The sequence below is a fragment of the Eumetopias jubatus genome, unplaced genomic scaffold (assembly GCF_037043125.1).
Source record: "Eumetopias jubatus isolate StellerSeaLion01/CBP00866 unplaced genomic scaffold, mEumJub1_p1.0 scaffold_1, whole genome shotgun sequence".
Classification (NCBI taxonomy): Eukaryota; Metazoa; Chordata; class Mammalia; order Carnivora; family Otariidae; genus Eumetopias; species Eumetopias jubatus.
The window spans coordinates 165,953,391-165,976,424 of record NW_028274807.1 but is presented as its reverse complement, the minus strand read 5'-3'; the positions used below and the strand labels follow the sequence as shown (position 1 = coordinate 165,976,424).

Genomic DNA, 23,034 nt, shown 5'->3' with positions numbered 1-23,034 from the left:
ATTTCTTTTTAACACTGAAAAACAGTCCATCAGCAAGATGTACCATATTTGTTTATTCTTTCATTTATTGATGGATGTCCTGGATACTTCCAAGTTGGGCAATTATGAATAAAGCTGCTAGAAACATTTGTGTGCAGATATCTCCTTAAGCATGTTTTTCTTTAAAGGAGTCCAGCCGCTCTCAACAATCAAGATCCCTGTTCTTGAGCTTTTGACCAGAGCTTTTATTATAGTGTGGGGGTTACCATCAGATTGCTTTGATTTGAAGCATGGCTCATCCACTTACTAACTATAACCCTGGGCAAATTACTTAGCTCTCCGTGCCTTTGTTGTGTGGTTTTTTTTAAATCTGTAACGAGGGCTGTTGTGAGGATTAAATGAGATAGTCCTCATTCATGATGTGCGTCGCATCATGTCCAGCATATAGTAGATGCTCAATGAATGTTGGCTCTTATTTTCTTTTAAGAGATGACTCTGCCTTTGATTTTATTTTCTTGACCAACACTTCAGGGTTTTTTGCAGGCTTGTTCAGCATAAACTGATTTAACCTTCTCCTGTTCTCATAGAGTTTGCTTTTAAAACCCTGTGGAAAACAGGTATGGCAAAAAGAGAAGATACACATATTAATGGAAGCTGCTATTATGCTAGGTGTGGTGGCAGAGTTAACTGACATTTTAAGACAATGGCCCTAAAACCATACTGCTCAAAGTGTGGTCCCCAGACCACCAGCAGCAGCAACCTTATTTTGCAGCTTGTTGAAAATGCAGATTTTCAGGCTCTATCCCAAACCTGTTCATTGCAGTCTGCATTTTAGCAACATCTGTCTCTGGTTTGTATACAAATGAAAGTTTGAGGAGCACTGGTCCGAGAGAGTATGCAGGGCAGGCTGAGACCTGTCAGACAAGCAGTGAGGGCTGTGTTCAGAGGAAGGAGTGGGGCTGGGGCTGAGTGTTGGGGCCACCCACCTGCCCTCACTCACACTCCAGAGCAGAGGGAAGTAGAGATCACTCCAGGGATTTCTGCAGAGCTGGGGGGTGGGGGGAGAGGGGGGCTATCTCTTAGGAATCATTTGTGAAGAGAATGGATCCCTTCAGGGATTGCCCACCCTTTAGAACAATGCTGTCCATTACGGTAGCCAGAAGCCATATCTCACTATTTAAATTTAAAGTAATTAAAATTAAGTAAAAGTTAAAGTTCAGTTTCCTCAGTTTCATTAGGCAAATTTCAGATGCTCAATAGCCACATGTGGCTAGGAGCTACCATATTACATAGAGCAGTTATAGAACACTTCTATAATTGCAGAAAATTCTACTGGACAGTAGTACTCTAGATGGAAAATGGCCCAGGAAACAGGGATTGGGGTGTGTGTGTGGGCTGGAAACTGAAACTCAAAACTTCCAAGTGCTCCAGGCACTTGGAAGTGGAGTGGTGACTCCTGGCTCTGAAGGAATGCTGTCAGTATTGTGGGATTCCTTCCTGTACCCCATAGAGGCCAGGTTATTTCCAGAAGCGTTCAGAGAATGCCCATTGAAGAATCAGGACTGGAACTGTGGCCACAGTTGTCTTGGGCAGAAAGCACAGCAACTGGAGGGCCACCCTGTGAGGTCCTGAGAAGGCGGTGATAGCTGCTCATACAGCAGTTCCTGGCTGGGAAGAAGGGTCTTCTCTGGAGCACAGTGGAAATGCAGAAGACGCCAAGTTCATCAGAGTGGCTGCTGACTAGCCTCATCCTTTTTCTGAACAAGAAAATGCCATAAGATACAAAGTTCCCTCTAAATTTCACATCCCTCCCCATCCTTGTTATGGTTATTTGCTACTTTTTAAAATACTGCCTTGTTACTTTCTAGAGTTGATACTTGGATTTTACAATATATTTACCCATTTCTTTGTTCTCTATTACTTTCACTCCTTTCTACTGGATTAAATTTCCTTTGTATTGAAGTACATACTTTAATAGTTCTTTGAGCAAGCCCTGTGGGGACTAGCTCTCATAGTCTGTTCATGTCTGAAAAGATATTTATTTCACTGTCACTCTTGACTGGTAGTTTAGCTGGGTATGGAATTCTAGGCTGGTAATGTTAAAGTTGCAGTTTAAGCTTGGGTGCCCACTTTACAGGAGCCAGGTGTGATCAAACCCATACCCAGAAGTTCCATGTTGAATCCTGGGCTAAGTGGTAGAATTTTCTAACACTCCATTCATCATAGGACAGTCCTTTTCTGGCTCCTTGCCTTTTGCAGTAAGCCCACTCAGCTTTTGGTCATGCTCAGGGGCTGTGATCTTAATTCTATCCTTGAAAAGGAGTTTAAACCTCAGGCTTCTCTCTGGTTGGATATCCCCATGGGTTGCTGAGTTTATTTCTCCTCCTTCTCTTTTAGCTTTGACTGCTCTCATTCTGGCATCTGGGAGAATTTTCTATCTTCTTTTCAAGCCAGGCTATGATTTAAAATGGCTATGATATTTTATAATTATGTGTTTTCTGTATCTCATAAAAATATGTGTAACTCTCAGTATTTGCTTCTCTTCATCTGCTAGTCTTGAATGTGACATACTGAGTGTTCAGGTAGCACATTAAAGGAATTGGCCCTTAGTCATTTGTGCTTAATTTAGCAGCTCAGTCTTATTTGTAAAATCATATGTTTGTGGTGATTTCATATTTCATGCTACCCATTGAATCTATTTTCTGACAATAAATTTGCTTCCAGCACATACAGTAAGATCATATTCATCAAGATAAAAAGCCCCATGGAGCCCATTTATTTGCTATTTTAACAAGTTTGAAAGTTAATATTTAGGCTTGTTTTCTTCTTTAATGGATGAGTAGCTGAATCCCCAAGAGAGGACATGACTTACCCATGTCCTCAGCTAGTGGACAACTGGACTGGAATGCAGAACCTACAGTTGAAACATCTGTTTTCTAATTTCTAAACACCTATTTCTAATATTTCTATCTCTTTGAGCTTGTTTTCCCACCTGTGAAGTTAAGAGGTTAGACTAGACATGGAATCAGCTCCTGACTGCCTGGTTTTGTAACATTGGGCAGACCACTTAACCTGTCTGGGCTTCTATCTTAATAAGCCCTACCCTCTGTACCTTGGATGACTGTCAAGAGTAACAAATGGGTTGATATGTACAACAGAGCCCTGAGAAACGCAAGAGTTGCAGAGAGGTGCATGGGATTCTTAAAAATAAGATGCTCTGAGTGCCTCCTGCAACTCTTCCATGGTTAGGAAGAAGTCTGCTTTGCAAATGCAATGTGTTCTTATGATTTCTGACCCAGTACAGACTGGAGCAAGAAACGCAAGGATCTCTTCTGTCTGTAAGCAGAAGATGACAAGGCTTTGATACATCTTAGTTTGCTGAGATTGTGACATTTGATGTTCTTCTCTGTGAAAACTCACTGGTCTGTGAATCTTATGTTCTACTTCCCTCACTTCTCATATGCAGACCAAGCACTGGAAAGCCCTGCAGGGTGAGCACTGCGTCCTGCATAATATTCACAAAGAGGTCAAACATAGCTCCGTCTCCTTGATTAGAGCCTTAGAGATGTTCTAAATGCGAGGGGCCGGTGGGCAAAGCTCAGCCTCCAATGTTGTAAGTGCCTTGGTCCTTGCATTTCCTCCCCTCCTGCCCTGAGAAGGCAGTGTTGCATAGTGGGAAACTCCCATGCTCAGAATGAGAGTACTCAGCTCCGTCCCTGACCTTGAAAAGACATTGTCCTTCCTTGTGCCACCATTCCCTCAGCCATAAAATTAGGGTATCAAGTAAAATCACTGGTTTTCAATATTTTCATTACTAGTAGCCCTTTACTTTTCTTTTCTCCCTTATGACCCATTTCCATGGGCTACTTCATACGGATAGGAAGCTCCTATTAGCAGTTGCATATGTCTGATTAATAAAAGGTAGCAGAGCCCAGGAATTATTCTTTAAAATGTCCTTTGTGAAAACGAGACCCAGAGATTTGAGACGATTTATCTGTGATCATGTGAATGTTTTTATGTTATAAATCATCCACATGCCTCCAAAGTAATGGATGATAGTGCATTAAGATTTCTCCAGGCCATAAGACTAAGTAAGGGGAAAGGGTCAGATGAATGTCATTCTAAATAAGTATGTGGTTAACCTCCTTGGGAAGACAATCCAAACTACATTTGATCATCCTCCAAGACTACCCTTCCAGAACATGAACGACATCTTATTCAACCAACACTATTCAGCTAACACTCAGCAAGTGCTCACTAAATGCTTATATAGAATGCGATCATCATCTCGGTGCTTGGTTCATGCCTGGGACAGTGGGTGCCATGGTATTGTTTACACCTCAGAATAGGTGACAGAGTTCTCCACAGAGTGGAGAAGACAAGAGTGGTAAAGAAAGAAAGGGTTTTCTCTAAGAAAGACAGGAAAATAAATTACAGACATGGACTTCTTAGTGAATGCCTCAGAAGCAAATGTAAAGTGAATCTCTACAGTTGTACATAGGTGACTGGGGACTGGTACATACTTATCCATTGCTCCTCCTCCTCCCATCAGCCCTGGAAGGTTGTCCCACCTTATCCAGAAGAGAATTGTGGCTGAAAATGAGGTTTAAGAACTCAGATAAATCCATGAATTGCAGTTGGATGATTTAAGGAATTCAGAAATGTTTTCAATCATTGAGGTGATGTCAAGGAGGAGAACAAAGAAATCTCAGAAAACCCCATGTTTTCTGGTCAGCGGCTGACTCTGGGTTTGGCTTCAGACCGTCCCCTGGGCAGCAGAGGGATTGCCTTCATTTACCCCTCACTGATGTGATCATGAGTTACTGGTCACAAAGCATATTTCTTCTCACCGAGGCATCCCTCGGAATCATTTCCCTCCCGAGTTTGTGGATATGAGTCATCTCAGTGAGCCCACCACTTCCTGCTGCTGACATGAGAACTTCCCCTCTGTCATCTTGTTGGTTCTGCCTGCACAGGGAACACCCACATATCCACTACCTAGATTCTACCATCGATATGTTGCTGTGTCTGCTTCATCACAGGCCTCTCCAAGCCTTCTATCCATCTATCCATTTAACTTATTTTTTTATACATTTCAGAGTAAGTTGCAGACATCTGCACACTTTACCCCCTAAACACTTCAACATTCATGTTTCATTTATTTTTGAAATGATCATTCTGGTTTTGTTCCCTATGCCAGTGCCCGTGGAAGTTGCTAAGGGAGGCATGAGGAATGAGGTCAGCCCCTCACTCACCGCAGCTTTGCCCAGAGCCAAGGCCACAGTCATGGAGCATCATTTGGGAGGGAATGTTGTGGCAGCCTGTCAGTGTTTCCCATTAGTCCATATGTGAGGTTAGCCATCCGTCCTGTGTTCTTGCCCTCTAACACCTTGCTGTGGTCAGGAAGGTGGGGTCAGTCTGCAGGTGGAAGGCAGCCTGCTATGCCACTGTGCTGGCTCACTCACTGTACCACCTGGATCTGCTTCTGCCCTCTGTCCTGAGCTCTCTGGGTGCCAAGATTCCCAAGGATCTGGTATTGTTTAAAGCTCTCACTTCTCCATTCAGATGGGCAGAGGAGAGGCAGTGTGAATCAGGTGGCCATGGGGCTATGAAGTTTTGTTTTGTTTTGTTTTTTTAAAGATTTTTTTTTATGAGAGAGAGAGTTTGTGAGAGAGAGAGAGCAAGCACAAGCAGAGAGGGGGAGGCAGAGAAGGAGAAACAGATTCCTTGCTGTGTCAGGAGCCTGACGCAGGTCTCAGTCAAAGGACCCTGAGATCATGACCTGAGCTGAAGGCAGATGCTTAACCGACTGAGCCACCCTGGTTGACAAGGATGCAGGGAGGTTGGAGGAGAACAGTATGTGAGTGGATGTGGGCAGGTCATCACATGTCAGGCACCAAATCCATCTGGACTTTGGGCCTGTGAAGCTGGTCATCCCTGGGCATCTCCTCTTGGTTGAGATGGTGGCAGTCTCATAGGAAGATTCAGAGGAGGGCTTTGGGATCAGACAGATCTCAGTCTGAATCTTCCATTCACTGGCTAGGTGGTGAAGGGCCACCTCCACAGCCTCTCTGGGCTTCAGGTTCCCCATCTGTAAATGGAGAAAATCAGAGTACCTAGTTCAGAGTGTTGTGGGAGGGACTGAGATAATAGCCTTGTAGGCCCCCAGTGAAGAGAGTGAGGCGCATGAGGATTTGAGAGCCTGGTTTTCTGCTGCTGAGATGATAGAAAAGAATGCACTCACCTTTTTGGGGGGGCAAAAGGTGTCTGCATCCCTACATGTTGCTCATGTAAGCAGCTTGCATAGTTCCCCAAAGGCCCACATGGAGGTGGCAGGTTTCCCCTCTGATCTCACTACTGATGCTGCCCACAGGTGCAGTCCCAGGGAGAGGAAGAAGTCCTCAATGAAGCCTGCAGAGCCCAGTTCCCTGGGGTTTGTCTGCGGGGCCCGGGAGAGGAGGTGTGAGCTTGGGAGTAGGCCTGGCCACTCCTGGGAGCACTCACCCCCGGGGGCAGAGAGAAGGCCAGGGCTCTGGGGCCAGTCTAGAATAGCTGACTTTTCTTCTGCTTCTCCTCCTGGGACACACCTAGTTAGCTTCCCAGACTCTTAAAAGACTCTTTCTCAAGCCAGAAGTAATGACCCTTCTCTGGCTACTCAGCCACTCCCACTGGATAAAGCATTTACTGTGAGTCAGGTAACCGGTGTGTACTCTATACACATTGTCTTCTTTTGTGTCCGGAACAAAGTCTGCACCCTGGAGCTGCTGTTCTTCCCACGGTACCCATGAAGAAACTGAGGTTCAAAGAAGTGGCTTCTCCGAGGTCACCCAGCAGAGCTGGCACTCAGCCAGATCTGTCTGATACTGTAGACTGGGGAAGGCGCTTGTCTGACTTCCTTTTCCCTTGTTCACTTGCTAGATTGCAAGCTCCTGAGCAGGGAATAGGGGTCTTAATTGTGTGCATATTCTCCACCCCTGGCAGATACGTGATGCTCAGAGAGTGTTGCAGAGGGAATTGACTGCTAAGTTTCTTAGCAACAGAAAACCTCAGAGATTTCTACCCTAACTTTCAATGAAATGCAAGAATTTCCTCACTGCACCCCCAACTACTTAGCAAAAGGGAGCTCATCCTAGGGCTGGAGCTTTCAGCCAGGGACAAAGCTTTTCCGCTGCTGTGACTGTCCCCACACCCTTTCCACTATGGATCCCCTTCGGAAGGCTCTTTGGGACAGGAATTTGAGTGCTTTCCCTTTCACTATCAGAATTCTGTTTCCCATAGGAGTGAGTAACATCTTCCTGCATCATCCCTACGGCTACCACAGGCATTTTCCCACTCAAAGTCAGAGCAGCTTCCAGCCAAACATACAGCGATAAATGAAATACCAGCTCTGTGAATCCACAGGGCCCAGGAAGGTGTGTTCCATCCCCTCTCTACATCCTTTGCTTAGCTTAGAAGCATTTCTGCTGGGCAACTTCACATAGATCTTTCTTTTCCCTGCCCCTAGACCTTTGCTGATACCATTTGCATCACTACTAGAACACCCCTCCTTTTCCTTCCTGCCTCCAGGCCAGGACAAGTGCTGAAAATCCATTGAAAATGTTTATCTCCATGAGTGGGGCATCATTCTCCTCTTTCCTTTATAAAGAGTTTCTGCTCCTGTATTTGACTTGAAGTTTGTTCCTGGAGTACGGCAGGAGCTTAAACTCTGGGATGTCACAGTGTCTTCCTGGGCTTTCAACACTGGAAGGTTGAAACACCCCAAGGAAAATGAGTCTCAACTGCCCCCAAAACATATCCTTGCTATATAAGCCTGGGGCATCAGGGCTAGAAGACCACCTTTCCCAGGTTTTAGCTCACTTACCAACTCTGATTGGTAGTAGAATTCTTCTCCCACAGCTGGATGGAGGGTAAGAGTGTGTAGTGAATGATTAGCAATATCTGTCATGAGAGGAAGGGTTGGGGGCAGGGTGTTACTAATTAACAGCATCTACCATGGGCAGGAATTGGAGTAGGATTGATTAACAGTGTCTGCCAATGGGAAGGAATGGGAGTGAAATTGATTAGCAATGTCTGCCATGGGCAGGAATTAGAGTGGGATGTGTGTGCCACATATTTGTCATTTGCATTAAAATCCAGTTTCCTTATTTTACAGATTAGAAGGCTGAGGCCAGGAGAGAGAATTTTGTTTTTTAAAGATTTTATTTATTTATTTGACAGAGAGAGACACAGCAAGAGGGAACACAAGCAGGGGGAGTGGGAGAGGGAGAAGCAGGCTTCCCATGGAACAGGGAGCCCGATGCGGGGCTTGATCCCAGCACACTGGGATCATGACCTGAGCCGAAGGCACTTAATGACTGAGCCACTCAGGTGCCCCCAGGAGAGAGAATTTTAGGGAGAACACATAGGAACTATCAAGGCAATCTGGAGTTGGAACCAGGTGTCCTGACCCTGTCAGTGCAACACATTCTCTACCTGGCCTGGTAGCTAGGACTCTGAATGAGCCTTGAATACTCTCTTCCTGTGTTGTGGAGACTCTAAGCAGCTGTGGGCTTTCAACACATATTTTTGAGTGTTTACCATGTGCCAGGCAATGTGTGAAGTTCTAGGGGTGCATCAATTAAAAAGTAAATGAAAGTCCTTGCTCTCGTTGAGCCTTTGTTCTAGTTGGAGGAGACAGACAATAAACAATGAATATAATGTTGTGACTAAATGTATTTACTTCTTTGTCTCTAGGCAGATGCAGAGGTTGCTGCCTTCACCAACTGTGGCTGTTTTCTTTTTCATTTTCCTCCCAAGGGAGTCCTTTCTCAAGACTGCAGTGTATGTGACCACTTGGCTCTCCCAGGGTGTGGAGCATCCTGGCGAGCCCTTTCTTTCCCTGGTTCTCTGCCTTGAACTAACTCCATGATTCTTAGAGGAGAGAAGTGGTTACGGCAGGAATTGATGAGACTTCATCTTGGCTGTTTGCTTAGCTGACAGAGGAGAATGTGCCAGTTTGGGGCTTGGTTGGGAGCTGATGTCCGGTTTGGCCTGGGAGCCCCTGGCCTTGTGCTCCCAGGGATGGGATGTGGGTTCTGCAGCCCCACCACTGATGCCAGTTCAGATTCCTCCTGCCTCGGTGGTTCTCAGCCAGGGGCAGATAGGCTTACTTAGAAACACGTGGGAGCCTGATTCTGGTTTCCGTGATGCCTGGGGCTACCTCTAGCATTTAGAGAGTGGAAGCCAGTGAAGCTAACAGCCCCGTGCAGTGAATGGGACATCTTGCATAGTGAATTGTCCTGTCCAGAATGCCAGTTGCATTTCCCTGGAGGAACACTGTTGGCCTAAAATGCAGCCTCCCGAGGGTGCATGGACAGCCGTGAGATAAACTCAGGACAGGGGATGTGCTGTCTTTAGTCCTTGCTCATGCTTTCTGCTGCTCCGAACCTCTTCTGTCTAGCCATTTGGTAAAATGGGGCCCAGTTGTCTCATGTGATGGATTAAGGTGTAGACATGCACAGGCTTCAGGATTCTACCACATAAGGCATGGAGGTCATTGCCATCAGCTCAGTGCCAACAACCACCCATCCACTCCCTCAGTGCTCTGTGACTGGGACACGGCTGTCCAGTCTCCGGGCAGAGACCCAGCCACAGTGACCCCGCTCCCTGTTCCACACAAAAGGGCCACCAGGGTTAGCCTACACACCCAGGCTCCCCCCACAGAACTGAACGGCTCCTCACCGCCCGCAGTGCAACCCTTCAGCCCAATGACACTTTACTGGCAGGGCCATTGGCAGGGCCCCAGACAGCCCCTGGGGCCAGCTGCCCAGGGAAGTGCTTGGCTCCAGAGCCAGAGGCTGCAGAACATGTTTCCAGTGGGGCTTCCAGGCCAAGAGCTTCCGCCCCTTCCCACCACTGTTCCCACTGGCCCTGCCTGCCTGCCCCGCGCATTAGCATTTAAATATATCCAGAGTGGACTCCCCCAGAGCCCTCTCCCCACCACTGAATCCTTCAGGGAGGGAGCATTTGAATCCTTCTCCCTCCCGGCTCCCTTCCTTCATAATGGCCATACTGTATTCATCAGCTTCTGTATGTGGCATTAGCCGAAAGAAGGAGAGAGGGCGCCTAGCAACCCAGAGGGGGCTGAGAAAGAGGTGGGAAGGAAGTGATTTTCATGTAATTATTCACTTCTACAAAAGCCGCTGTCAGGTACACACTGGAAACACAGCTGTTGTATTATTCTCCTAACCTACTTTTAATCTTTTGAGAATCTTTACCAATATAAAAGGAGAAAAGAAAGAGCTTAACTCAGCCATTTTCTGCCGGGCCGTATAAGTTATGTTTTAGCCTCAATCGAAGGCTTTGCTTACAAAAGTTGTGTTGTGTATGTGTGTTTGTGTGTCTGTGTGTGGCTGCCTGTATGAAAAGAAAATGTTAAAGAAACAAAGGGCTGTGGGTTGTGAGCCCCAGGGGGGCCACCAAGCCGTGTCCTGGCTACTTGGTTCCAAAAGCCAAATGCTGCATGTGTTGTTGGGTCTGGCGGTTTTCACGTATCTTCTTGGCCTGGCATTGGGATGGCAAGGAGTCTGGGAGCGATGAGATTTTGGCTCCTTCTGCCTGTCATTGTCGAGTCTATGTTCCAGGCCCTAAAAGTAAGTGAGTCTGTGGTAGTGATGTGTGTCTGCACTGTTTGGTGCTGCTCAGAAATCTGATTGTTTCACCTGGTCTGGAAGGGCTGGGATGGTAGGAAAAAGGCAGGAGCTTGTTTTCATGGTATAGCTGAGAAGTGTTAGCACTGAAAAGAAGTCAAATTAAGGGAATCTTACCAGGTACCCCACTGTGTACCTTACACTCTCTGTATCTTTCACGGACGAAGAAGTTGAAATTCAGAGAGGTGAAGTAACTTGCCCAAGGTTGTACAGCAGGTAAGTGGACAAGCAGGGCTCCACCCTGGGTCTGCCTGATCCCAATGCTCACACCCTCTCCTTAAGCCATAGCAAGGCTTGGAGTCAGGCATCTGAGAGAAACCATCTTATTTAATCTCTTCCCCCTTGGCATGGTCTCTCAGAGGGCAGGCCAGGTTCCACAGGCTCATTTGTCCCTAAGGCTAACTCCTCACACAGCAGCCAGTGTATACATCTCTCCAAAGCTAGATGGACAAGTGACTTCACCTCTCTGGGCATTCATTTTTTCATCTATAGAAAGGGCGTAATAATAACACCAACCTCAACAGTGAGTCTAATACTCGTCAAGTGTTTAGAACGGCCCCTGGTATGGCATAGGCGTGACCAGAGAGGAGGTGGTATGGTGATGATTGGCATCACCGTCATCACACACCTCCTCTTCCTAGTGGCAGGACAGGTTAGTGCTGCATTTGTCAGAGACCTCAGTGCCACACAGAGATGGACATAGCAGGCCCGCCCGCTGGCTTCAGCTTTGATGATGCACAGAAGCACTGCCCTTCTGCTCTAAGGGACGGCTCTGTGTGTAGACCTGAAAGCACATTTCGAGGGGAGCTTCTTCCTGTGGTCCATGCTGCACTAGGCACCACAGAGAAGGAGGCCTTCGGCTCCAGTCCTCTCTCAGCCTCCCCAAGCAGCAGCTGCATCTTTACTGAGCAGGGCCCTGGGCCCGGCTGCCCTGCAACCTCAGCTCCCGTAGTCCCTGCTTGCTCCTCTCTACCAGATGGAGTGTTGCCACTTCTCTGCGTTGGTGTGTGGTCTGTCTCTCCTGCTAGAATGGGAGCCCCCCCGAGGGCAGGAGCTCTTGGTACGGTGCCTGGTACATGGTGGACACCCAGTGCATGTGTATTGTAGGGAAAAAAAGGGAAGAGGCTATTTTTTTTAATTCCAGATTTTTGAATACTGGTATATCCTGGGGAGGGATGAATGTTGACTAAACACCTACTGTTTGTTAGAGCTCATGGCTGGGTTTCTGAGAACTTCCTCAGTGCCCTCCAAGAGGCAGGTGCTGTGTTGAATATCTGTTCCACACACATTATCTTTTTAACCTTTTGGATATGAGAGAAAAAGAGGGAGATGCTAGCCACATATGCACAAGGACCCTCTCCTTGATTCTGCCTGAGTTGGATAAGTCTTTTCTCTCCAAGAGGTGAGAAAAAGACATGAAGCTTTCACTCCCTAACTTCTAAGAGAGAAGACGTTCCATTCTACATATATGGTCAGGGTAGGCATGTGGGGAGAGAGCAAGTGTGTGTCTGTCCCCACACACAGCTGTCTCTAACCTGGGGATAATCATGCCCACCTCAGGGCAGCTGTGGGTCACAGAACATAAGCAGGTGCTTTGTAAACTGTAAAGTCATCTCCATGTGGACTGGGGCAGCCAATACCGAGATGGGATGGTAGGAGACATTCTACCATCCCATCTCTCATGGCGAATGTGGCTTCCGAGTTTGGGTAGGGAAGAGTTTGTCCTTGTCTGTTCTTCCTTCTTTGCTCCTCCTCTTTGCTAATATCATTGAGGACCTACTCTGTGCAGCCCAGTGCTGGGCGCCGAGGGTCTAGTTGGGATCCATTGCATTCTGTACCTACTGTGCACCAGGGCTCATTGGAACCAGTTGCCCTGAAAGGGATGAGGTTGCCCAGAGCTAGAGGGCAGGACCACCTCTCTTCTAAAGGGTCTCTGCTCCCCTGTTCCCATGCAAATCTGTTCTCCAAACCTCTGAATGTGGACCGCCCATGTTCATGCTGCCAGAACGCCCCCCATTCATTGCTGTAGAACATGGGGAGTGATCCCTTTCTCGGCTACTGACCCAGCTTCCTTAGGGTTTGTTTTGTGGAGGCTATTTTCCCTTCAAGTTGTTTTGAGAAAAGGAAGCCCTTTTTCCACTGAGCTGCCCCCTTTGTAGCATCCTGGGAGATGCTGGTCAATGGGGCTCCGTTGCCTGGTCTTCCTTTCACTGAGGTGGGGTTGCCTTTGTCCTCTTTGACTAGACAGCTACAGAGCTGTTTAAATCCTAGCTGAGATTCCAGGCCTACTGAGCACACCAGGAGGCCCAGCTTTTCTCTGTAAAACATGGAGCCAGAATGTTATGGGTTCAAACCTCTCTCCCTGATTAGCTCTTTGACCCTGTATGGATTCATTTCCTCTTCTATAAAAATGGAGATACAGTACTTACGTTACTGAAATGCTTATGTAAATGATGAGATCATGTCCATGAAAGCCTTGAATACGAGGTAGGTTTTCAGCAAATGTTAACTCAAGTTTCCCACTTCTTAAGGCATCACCAAACTGGTGGAAGTGATCATGAATGTTGTCAGTCTGTTTTTTTTAGCCTCTCTTTTCCCCTTTTATCAAGTTATTCCAGTAGCCACCATGATCTTGTTTGATCTCTGGGTGCTTGCGGAATTCCTAGTTGAAGAGAGAAGTAGGGAAATAGACTTGGGATAATGCCTGTAACAGAGATAATGCTGTGTGTTCACCAACCAGATCACCATTTCTTTTTCTCTTCCTGGGTAAGTAGGAAGACTACATTCCCCAGACTCCCTTACTTTTAGGTTGGGACCATGCAACTTGGTTCCAGCCAGTTGTATGTGGACAGAAGTGATACATGCAATAACCAGGTCTAGCTCTTAAAACCAGTGCTCTGTTCCTTGCATCAGAGGGTGTGTTGATGTAGAAGTATCATGATAAGGCAGGAGGTCTTGTAAGGCTAAGTCACTGGGTTGAAGAGAGCCCCTTCACAATTTGTGTCTGGCTTTTTGTTGGCAAAAAAAAAATAGGAATTTTTGTTGTGCTAATCCATTGAGATTTGGGGGGTTTATTGTTTATTCCTGCATAGCCCAGCAGTAATTATCTGAACAAATATAGCAGCTCCCTAGTAAACTAACTGATTCCTTCCCTGATGAGGAGGAAGGCTGACAACTGGAGCCCTGTTGCATTTTTGCAATGACAGGCATATGTTTAAGAACATAGACACACCTCAGTTATGCAAATCTGTTAAGGAGTCTAACAATACAGACTCCATGCAAAGATATATCATGCTTCTTCATGAGACTTTTTCAAGAAATCTAACACTGAAGTTTCTTGGTTCTTGAATGCCCAGCGAGCATGTGTCTAAGCAGAGAAGTTTTATCAACCTGAGTTTTCCAAATGTAGAAAATAGAAAAGCCAGTGGAGAAAGGTTTGGATTTGGAGTCAAGGAGATGTAAAGTTACTGCTAAAATTCTGAGGACTTCCAAATCTGTGTCTCCAGCCCAGGCTGAATATTTAGCCCTTGACTTTCCACCTGTCTCCTGCACATATCACTTGGATGTCTCAAACGGGCCTTGTCCAAAAGTATACTTCCCCATTTCCCTACTTTATACCTCCATCCTCCCTTTAAAAAAACAGCTAATCTTCTGTTACACCCTGTCTACCAACTTGCTCATCCATGGGTATTCTTTTCTCACCTCCAGTCAACACCAATCTTGTTTCGTCTGCCTCCTGAACATTTGTTGAGAACCAAGGAGCTAAGGTGGCAACAGGGGGGGAAAAAAACCACTTAAAAATTTTTTTCCAGAATCTCTCCACCGAAAGAGAAAAACCGGGATAGTAAAACAAAAAAAAAATATCTTCAGCATAATTAGGTGACTCCACGAAGCACAAAATGTGAACAGGTGGAGCCAAACACTGATACCAATAACATCTGCATGATGTCAACTTTGTGAGATGAGATGATGATGAAGGCAAAGGGAATTGGGAAGGCTGAGAGCCAGGAAATCCAGAAATCTCTAACATGTATTCACCCCTAGAAGGAGAGGACTCTAGGAGGGTAAGCTTGGTAGAGCTATCTTAGAATGCCAGCCAAAATTAGGAGGGATATACGTGGGCCCCACGTTATAGGTGGAAGTGGGAGAGCTGCGGAAAGCTCAAAGGTCTGGGACCTAGGAACTCTAGGGACCAAGCAGCTGAGGCTCCATAGCCAGAGCGAACCCCACACTGGGGAGAAACCACTAGAAGCAAAATTCAAATTGAGCAGGATAGAGACACTAGAGGAAACAAAAAGAGAAATTTTGGATGGGAATGGGGGAAGGGAACAGAGAACAATAATTTCAGAATGTACTGTCTGCACAGTCTTAGTTTTCAAGACTTTTTATACTAACAGAAGAGGTAATCCTAGAACTATGAGGCTAGGAAATCTACCCTGGATCATCATTCCTCCACACAAGAAAACCTCCTTGTAAGAGGACAGAGAAATGTGTCTGACCTGCACATGAACAATGGAAAATGATCATGTCAAATCCCATACAAAGCTATTTTAAAAAGAATCCTGAGCATAATAGTATTCCTATAAGTAATGTATGCATTCCACAGACAGGACCAAAAACAGCTGAATACTGAAACTTAATATTTCAAAACAAGCTAAAAGAAATGAAGAACCAACAGACATGATAAAATAATAGCATAGCTGAAATTGTGAGACAAAAAGATTTGAAAATAAAGCTGACCAAAGGACAGCTTAAGAAAAGCAGAACATTTCAGGAGGAATCGCTAAATAGAAGGAATAAAGAGGTGAGTAGACACCATGGGTAATATCATAAGGTAAATAGGGAATGGAAAGGAAGAAAATAAAAAGTAAAGTCAGAGAGGAGATTATTTAAAGAATGAAAGAAAAAGTGATATAAAAGGTAGACAAAGAAGGTCCAACATACAAATGAGTCCCCCAAGAAGAAACGCAAACCAGGGGAAGAGAACAAATAGCTAAAACAATAATTCAGGGATTTTTTTTTTCCCCTGAAATTAAGGAAAAGAATTATGTCTTGAAGAAGTACACCACAAGCCTGGGAAAATCAACCCAGAGTGATCAACATTAAGACTTATTTTAATCAAAATGACTGAACATTAATAAAGAGAAAAGAAAAAACCTGTTGCTCATTCAGACAAAAAGAGGAAGTAAGTAAGAATGGTATCAGACTTTCCTACAGCAGCACTCAGTGCCAGGGGACAACTGAGCAAGGTATTTAAGATACTCAGGAAAAGAACAAGAAAACCAAGGACATTATATACAGCCATACGTGTTCAAGTATGAAAGCCATTGGTCAACTATTATGAACATGTAAGGAGCCAGGAAATATTATTTCCCATGAGCCTTGCCTAAGGAACTTACTAGAGAACAAACTACAGGCAACCAAACTGACTGGAGAGGAATTAACATAAGGGCTGGGAGGGAGCATTAATTTCTAGTCACCTGTAGAACTCACACTAAAAAGTGGCTGTCAAAGAGATACTATAATTGTACATTCTGATCATGCAGATACAGACAAGTATTAAAAATTGCAAAAGAATGGAATGTGTATATGAAAAATAGAATAAATTCACATATTGCCCTTACATATCAACTGGAAACAAATGAGCATTTCTTCTAATTATATGTTAGAGGAAAGGGAAGGAGAAGAAACTGAGACTACTGGCTAATTTCGGTCTTCCTCATAGTTGGGAACCAACCCCCAGTGTCACAGAGGGGGAGGACTAAAGGAATTGTATAAAAGTATTGATTTAATGCTAACCATCAGAATAACAGTGACAGGCTTTTTACCATAGAGGTAGGAGAACAAGAGGGAAAAATCATTTGAAAGTACATCCCCCTCTCACATGAACCTCCAGACCCAAGACGTCTTCTCTCATCCTTTCTCCAGTCTTTAAAGGTGTGCTTCCATCCAGGCAGCCTTCTTTGATTGCCCTAGCACATGTTCATTGTCCCCTTCATCAACCACTCCTAGGTACTGGCTCCCTTGTCCTCTGAATGTTTCACCTTATCTCACCAAGAAACATGGATGCAGTGCTATATATAATTGTGTAGTGCTTCTTTCAGATTCTGACACAGGGTTCTGCATGCAGAAGGCACTCAATAAATGCTAGTTCATCAGTAACTGAGGATTGATTGAGGGATTTGGGCTCACAGCCCCTGGGTTTTTCTAAGAACTTAATGTTGCTACTAGTCAGAATTTGAGTCTGAAGTGACAGCAATCCAATTCAAATTGACTTAAGAAAAAGAGGAATTTATAGGCCTCTGAAATCAAAATGTTTTAGGGTAGGTTTCATTTCAGGTATGGCTGGATCCAGGTACTTAAGTCATTACACCAATATCAGTCTTTCTTTGCCCTAGACTCTGCTTTCCTCTGCATTGGTTTTATTCTCAGACAGACTCTTCCCTCATGGTCAGTGATGATCCCCAGCAATTACAAGCTTAGCATCTCCTGGAGAAAAAGATGTGTCCCATTTGCAGTAGCTCCAGTAAAAGTCCCAGGATTAAGTTTCATTGGCTTGGCTTCCATCATACGCTCATCCCTGAACCAATCACTATGACCAAGAGAAATGCTTTGGTTGGCCAGGCCTGGGTCATGTGACCATGCCTGAAGCTACCTCCCAGTGGAGAAGAGGTGCTTTCTCAAAGGAAAATTAGGTCACTCTTACCTGAAAAGGGGAGATGGATGCTGGGTGGGCAAAAACAGCAGATGTCCCTTTTAGTGTTGATGTGCTCAATGAGCAGACTGCAAGGAAAATTCCCACAAGTGAAAATCATCCTTCGGGGGTCCCATTTTTGGGATGTGTGGATAGAAAGCTCTCTGGTGTTTTCAAACTCACAGAGGGCTTGTTTACCATGTTTTGGGTGGAGAGGAACCAACTCCAACCAATTGATGGAGAAGCCAGATTTCCCGCAAGTCTGGTGATTTTTCTCACTCTGGCCTGCACACTCAGAGGACAATGTGGGGTCTGAGAGGAGGGACATTTAATTTGCAGGGGCATTTCCAGCGACAGTGAGGGACTTGAGGAGCAGTGCTTGATTGAGTGCTAAGCGTCCCGGTGGGTGGCTCCTGTGACCTGGTCTTCTGTTTCCTGGGGCAGCAGCTGTATTGTGTTTTAGCCCTCCTTACGATTTACTACTGGTCTTAGATTAGAGATTCAGAGAAAGCACCAGTGCCCTTGGACACTAGAACGCTCCCTCCTCCAGGCAAAATACCTGTTTTCTTCCTCTTGGGGATTTGAATACCTGGTATAAGTCATTACCCTGGATTGGGATAAAGAGAATCCACTGAGGGGCACCTGGGTGGCTCAGTCGTTAAGCGTCTGCCTTTGGTTCAGGTCGTGATCCTGGGGTCCTGGGATCGAGCCTCGCATCGGGCTCCCTGCTCGGCGGGAAGCCTGCTTCTCCCTCTCCCACTCCCCCTGCTTGTGTTCCCTCGCTTGCTATCTTTCTCTCTGTCAAATAAATAAATAAAATCTTAAAAAAAAAAAGAATCCACTGAGGTAGCAAATGGGGAAACCGAGGCAGAGTGGGAGGACTTGAAAATGCATACGTTTCTCTCCTACATTAACACTTTTATCTGCACTGGACCCTTCCTAATAACATTTAAGCATCCTTGAGTTTCTACCATTTAAAAAAAATTTCTCCCTAAATTACCCTTCCAACTATCTCCTAACTCCCCTCTGTGGCAAAACTTCTTGAAAAAGCTTTTTTTTTATATTCATCTTTCCATTTCCTCCTCCCCATGTCTCAAGCCACTCTGATCTGCTGGCATCCCTGTTCTAGACACACACACACACACACACACACACACACACACACACACACACACTCTTCATGAAAGAGCTCTCCTTAAGTTCCTCATTCAGTTCCAAGACGCTCCACTGAGGGAGGAAAAAAATGTATCATTTCTTAGGTTGAGAAGCAGCATTATGATCTTCAATTTTAATAAGTATTTGTTGAATGATTTAACAAACTCAAGCAAATCCAGGGTAGAGTGACCTGTACTGTTAAAATCAAATCCCTGAGAGAGGAAATAGAGTTATTTTGCTTGGAGAAGGAAGAGTTCTAGGATCCAAGGGGCACTGATGCTTTCTCCAAATCTCTAAAGTGCTACTACACAGAGGAGGAAGGTGTGGTCTGGATGGCCCCAGAACTAGGAACGCCTTCAGGAAGGGGGATTTCTTCTTATTTTCAGAAATCTTCTAATGGTCAGAACTCTCTAAAGAAGAAAAGGCTGCATCAGGATATAGTTGAGTCTCATGTCACTAGCATTAATCAAACAGAAACTATTCTGTCAGGAGTAGTCAGAAGAGAGTCTTGTATTGGGTGGGAGATGACCTTGGAGGACTTCTGAAATTCTGGGATTGGTTAGGCATGGATCTCTAGAGGCCAGTCTCCATGGACTTGCCTTTGCCACTCCCAGCTGTGTGGTCTTGAATAAGTTACTCAACTTCTCCGTTCCTGTTGCCTCAGCTGTAAAAGGGGGCTAATAATAGCACTTATTACATAGGGTGACTGTGAATATTCAAATGCCATAATGCACAAATGGCTCAGCACCAATGCCTGGCATATAACAAGTGCTCAATAAAAGTTAGCTGGTATTTGTATTTAGTGCAAAGTCTTGTTCCCTAGATGGCACCTGATTCTCAAGCATCAGTGTCATCAGCTGCATTTAGCTTTTAGCTATGGATTTTTCTTGGAGCTGAGAGCAGGGAGAGCCTGGGGAAAAGTGCTAAAGAAGCCATCATAATTCCTGGTGTGTGTGTCATGCTGTCAACAGCAGTTTTTGTCAGAGAGGAACCTAAGAAAGTAGTTTCCATTACATACCACAGAGGAAGCCTAAAATGCATCTGTTTTGAAAGGTGGAAAATACAGGTGGGCCTCCCCCTTCTCCTATCCCTTCCCTGCCACCTCTGATGCTCAGATCAGCTATGCAGATATTTTCCCAGGGGCAGAATCCTATGACAGTTTACTCATGGTATTCTTAATCACAAAGATAAGCAGTCACTTATTTTGGCTTAAATATGACTTAGCTTATGAGCTGGGTCCCAGGAGCTTCCATTCCATATTACCTGAATCCTCTTAATAGTCCTGAGACGGAAGTTCATTTCCCAGTTTGCAGATGAGGAGACTAAGCCTCAGAGAGGTTAAGTAGCTTTTCCAAGGTCACGTAGCTGGAGCAGGGACCTAAATATCCAAATTCTTGCTGTTCAGTGAACTGTTATCCATAACCTCTGGAAAATTCTGGAATTAAGGACATTTATATTTAATGAAGCAGTCCCCAATAATAGAACTCCTAAAACACTTTCCTGAGAAGATTAGGAAGTTTGATTATTGCTTTTAGACTTTTTGGAAGGTAAGGTGTGGGTGGGGGATTTCTGAGAATGGGGCCACCCTTCATCTGACTTCTCTTCATGCTGACTTCTTTGTGCCCTCCCGCAGGTCTGGGTAGATGCTGGGACGCAGATCTTTTTCTCCTATGCCATCTGCCTGGGTTGTCTGACTGCTCTGGGAAGTTACAACAATTATAACAACAACTGCTACAGGTGAGCATTTCACAGCCCTACCAGCTCTCTACCAAACGCCTCCATGCTACCAGGCCAGTTCACGTTTGTCTTCCTGTCACATAGAGCCAGGACGAGACAGATGGCTTGTTTCTTAGCCTCTCCCTGCCCAGGGGTCAAAGAGTGAGCCACCCGAGGAGCTAGGAAAAGAATGAATGTGATCAGAGTGTGTTGCAGGCTGAAAGTGAATCCACTCCAGGAATCTTATTCAGGCCTCCATCCCAGGGCAGATAAGTGACTTGCCCATGGTCACATAGCTATTAATGTCAAAACTGGGACTTGAACCCGGTGTTCTGACAGTGAGGGCTTTGTCCTTCTGCCTTCTGTTCAGACACCTTCTTCCTTCCCCTTCTCACTTGATTGTAGGGTCCTCTCCTGTCCTATCTGGAGTGGCCAGTGCCCCATCTTGCCCCTCAGCCTTCTTCCCTGGCCTTCTGCATGTGGCCACACCCAGCACTGGGAAGGGAAGTGCCCAGGTTGGGGGGTGAGCCCGAGGTTGTTTCACCCTGGCTGCCTGGCTTCTTATGCCTGTAGCCTGATTTCTACTGTGAGGCTGAGACCTACTGTGAGGGCCAAGAACCCACCCAAGGTCACCTAGCATAGCAGTGCATGGTAGAAGTGAAATTGGCACCCTGGACTCTAGCTCTAGGCCAGTGGTCTGTTTGCTGAGGTCTCTGCACCCCTGAATCCAGTGCCTGGTCACAGTAGTGGGTTCTTCAGGGGACTTGTACCTGATAGCCACACAACTTGGTTGTTGTGTGGCTCAAGTGATATCATGCACTTGAAAGAACTTTTAGCAGTGATAAAGTTCCTCCCACATTATCCCCAGCTACACACAGTAGAGCCTGGACTCTGGCTGAGGTCTCCCAGTTTCCATCCCAGGACTCTGGCATATCTCTCCGAAAGCTAGCTTCATGATCACTTTATTAACCCATTTGCTAAAACCATGTGCATTGTGTGTCTGCTGAGGTGAGACACCAGAATCTGTACATTAGGAGATACACAAAGGAATGGCACAGCCTCAGTCTATAGATTTCGTAAGTTGGGGAAACTGAGGCACCAAGGAAGTGACAGTGGACAGGTCCAACATGCTGTAAGGAAAAGCCATTGTGGAATCCAGTGTGCCTTTGGACAGCAAGTTCTGTTGTTCCTGGGGGCCCTTGGGCAGAAAGGTATTGGGTAGGGCTGGACAGAAGGATGCTAGAGAGATGATTGGCCATGCCAGGTTGTCCATAAGATCCTTTCTACCTTCCGGCCATTCACAGGGAAGCGGGTCTGGGAGATGAGAGGCAAAGCACTCTGTCAGCCATGATACAAAATAGTCACCATGGACAGGGAGAAAAAGGCACTGGGACAGGGAAAACAGCACAGCAGGCCTCTGGTTTGGGTTGAGCCTGACCCCCTTGGGATGTTAGAGAAGGATGCTGTCTGCATACGGCTGTCACCCCATCAGGAGCCAGCACTCAGCATGAGCCCTCCATGCAGGGCACTGCAGAAGTCACTTGGTCACTGCGTGGCTGTCAGTTCTGTGAGGACACAGGCTGGGTCTTGGTCCCCACCATCCCTCAAGCCTAGTACAGTGTCGACTGCTGTGTCAGGAAGCAAGGAAGGAGCCATCTGTTATACAGATGAGGAACCTGAAGCCCAAGAGTAGGTCACTTACTCATGTTCACATGACCAGTGGTGGAACATAGCTTTGAACCCAGGCCTTTCTGGTTCCTGCACCCCTGTTCCTCACTAACAGGGATGGCCAGTTCTTTCCCAACAACTGCAGCTGACAAGAATTTGGCCAAGACTGCCCTGTCTTCAGGTGGTATTGTGGGGCAGTGGCAACTGTCTTCCCCACCAAGCATGTGGGTAAAATATGCTGGTTGCCACAGATCCCTTCTGCTGTCCCGCCCAATAGGCAGGCTATTCTTCCTCTCAGGGGCAGAAGAAAGCAGATCCCCTAGGTGATACTGCAAAATCCAAGGGCCCATTTTATTTCCATTTCCAGATTGTTCTGCGAGTAGGTCTTCCCAACTCAGAGAGAGTAAATTAGTACCCTCTCTTCTGACAGCATAATAGCTTCTGGAGGTCTTCAAAGCCCAGCTCAGCTCCTGCCAACTTTAAAGCACTTGTTACATAAGCTTTTCACCTAGAAGGTGCCCTGCAGGAAAGAAGTAGAGGGATGGGGGAATACAGCAAACCAGGCGGGGGCAAATCCTCACTTCAGAACACAGGCTTGCTAAGGCACTTCTGCTTGAAGGTGTGGGTGCTCTGAGGGCCAGGGTATGGGACGAAGGGCTGGAAGGGACCTCAGGTCTCAGTGCTCTTCTGTCCTTCTGTGGTGTGAGGAAATCACTCAGGAGGCCTCTGGGGACAGATGGGGTTTTGCAATAAGGGATATTTGTTTTTCAAAAACCACATGGGTGCCCACAGATAATTGTCCACAAGTCAGGACCTGAAAGTCTTAATTCATAGGGGGCATTGTTTTTGTGGAGCTCCTGAAAAATGCATGGGTTTTAATGTCTGAGATAAATGGATGTATATTCGAACCTCACCAATAGAAGCCCCTGAAACCTTGAGTATGTAACTCTCCTCCCTGAGCCTCAAGATTCAGTGACACAGTATTCAAGAAACCCTAGCACAGGACTAGGCACGTTGCAGATTCAAATTATACAGGAGAATTCCAGAATGTGGAAGATAGAGAGAAAGCACTTTCCTCACCAGGACCATCTTGTTTCCCACTGTTTGATGAGGCAGGGTCAGGAAATAGGCATG

At 45.9% G+C, this 23,034-nt stretch overlaps 1 protein-coding gene across 1 annotated transcript in view; it reads left to right on the top strand.

The window, feature by feature from the left end:
- Positions 1 to 23,034, top strand: part of SLC6A11 (solute carrier family 6 member 11) — a 132,765-nt gene that overhangs the window by 75,495 nt on the left and 34,236 nt on the right. The window contains exon 7 of the mRNA XM_028101756.2: positions 20,150 to 20,253. Within this exon, the coding sequence (XP_027957557.1) occupies positions 20,150 to 20,253 (104 nt within the window). The remainder of the gene's footprint in view (positions 1 to 20,149; positions 20,254 to 23,034) is intronic.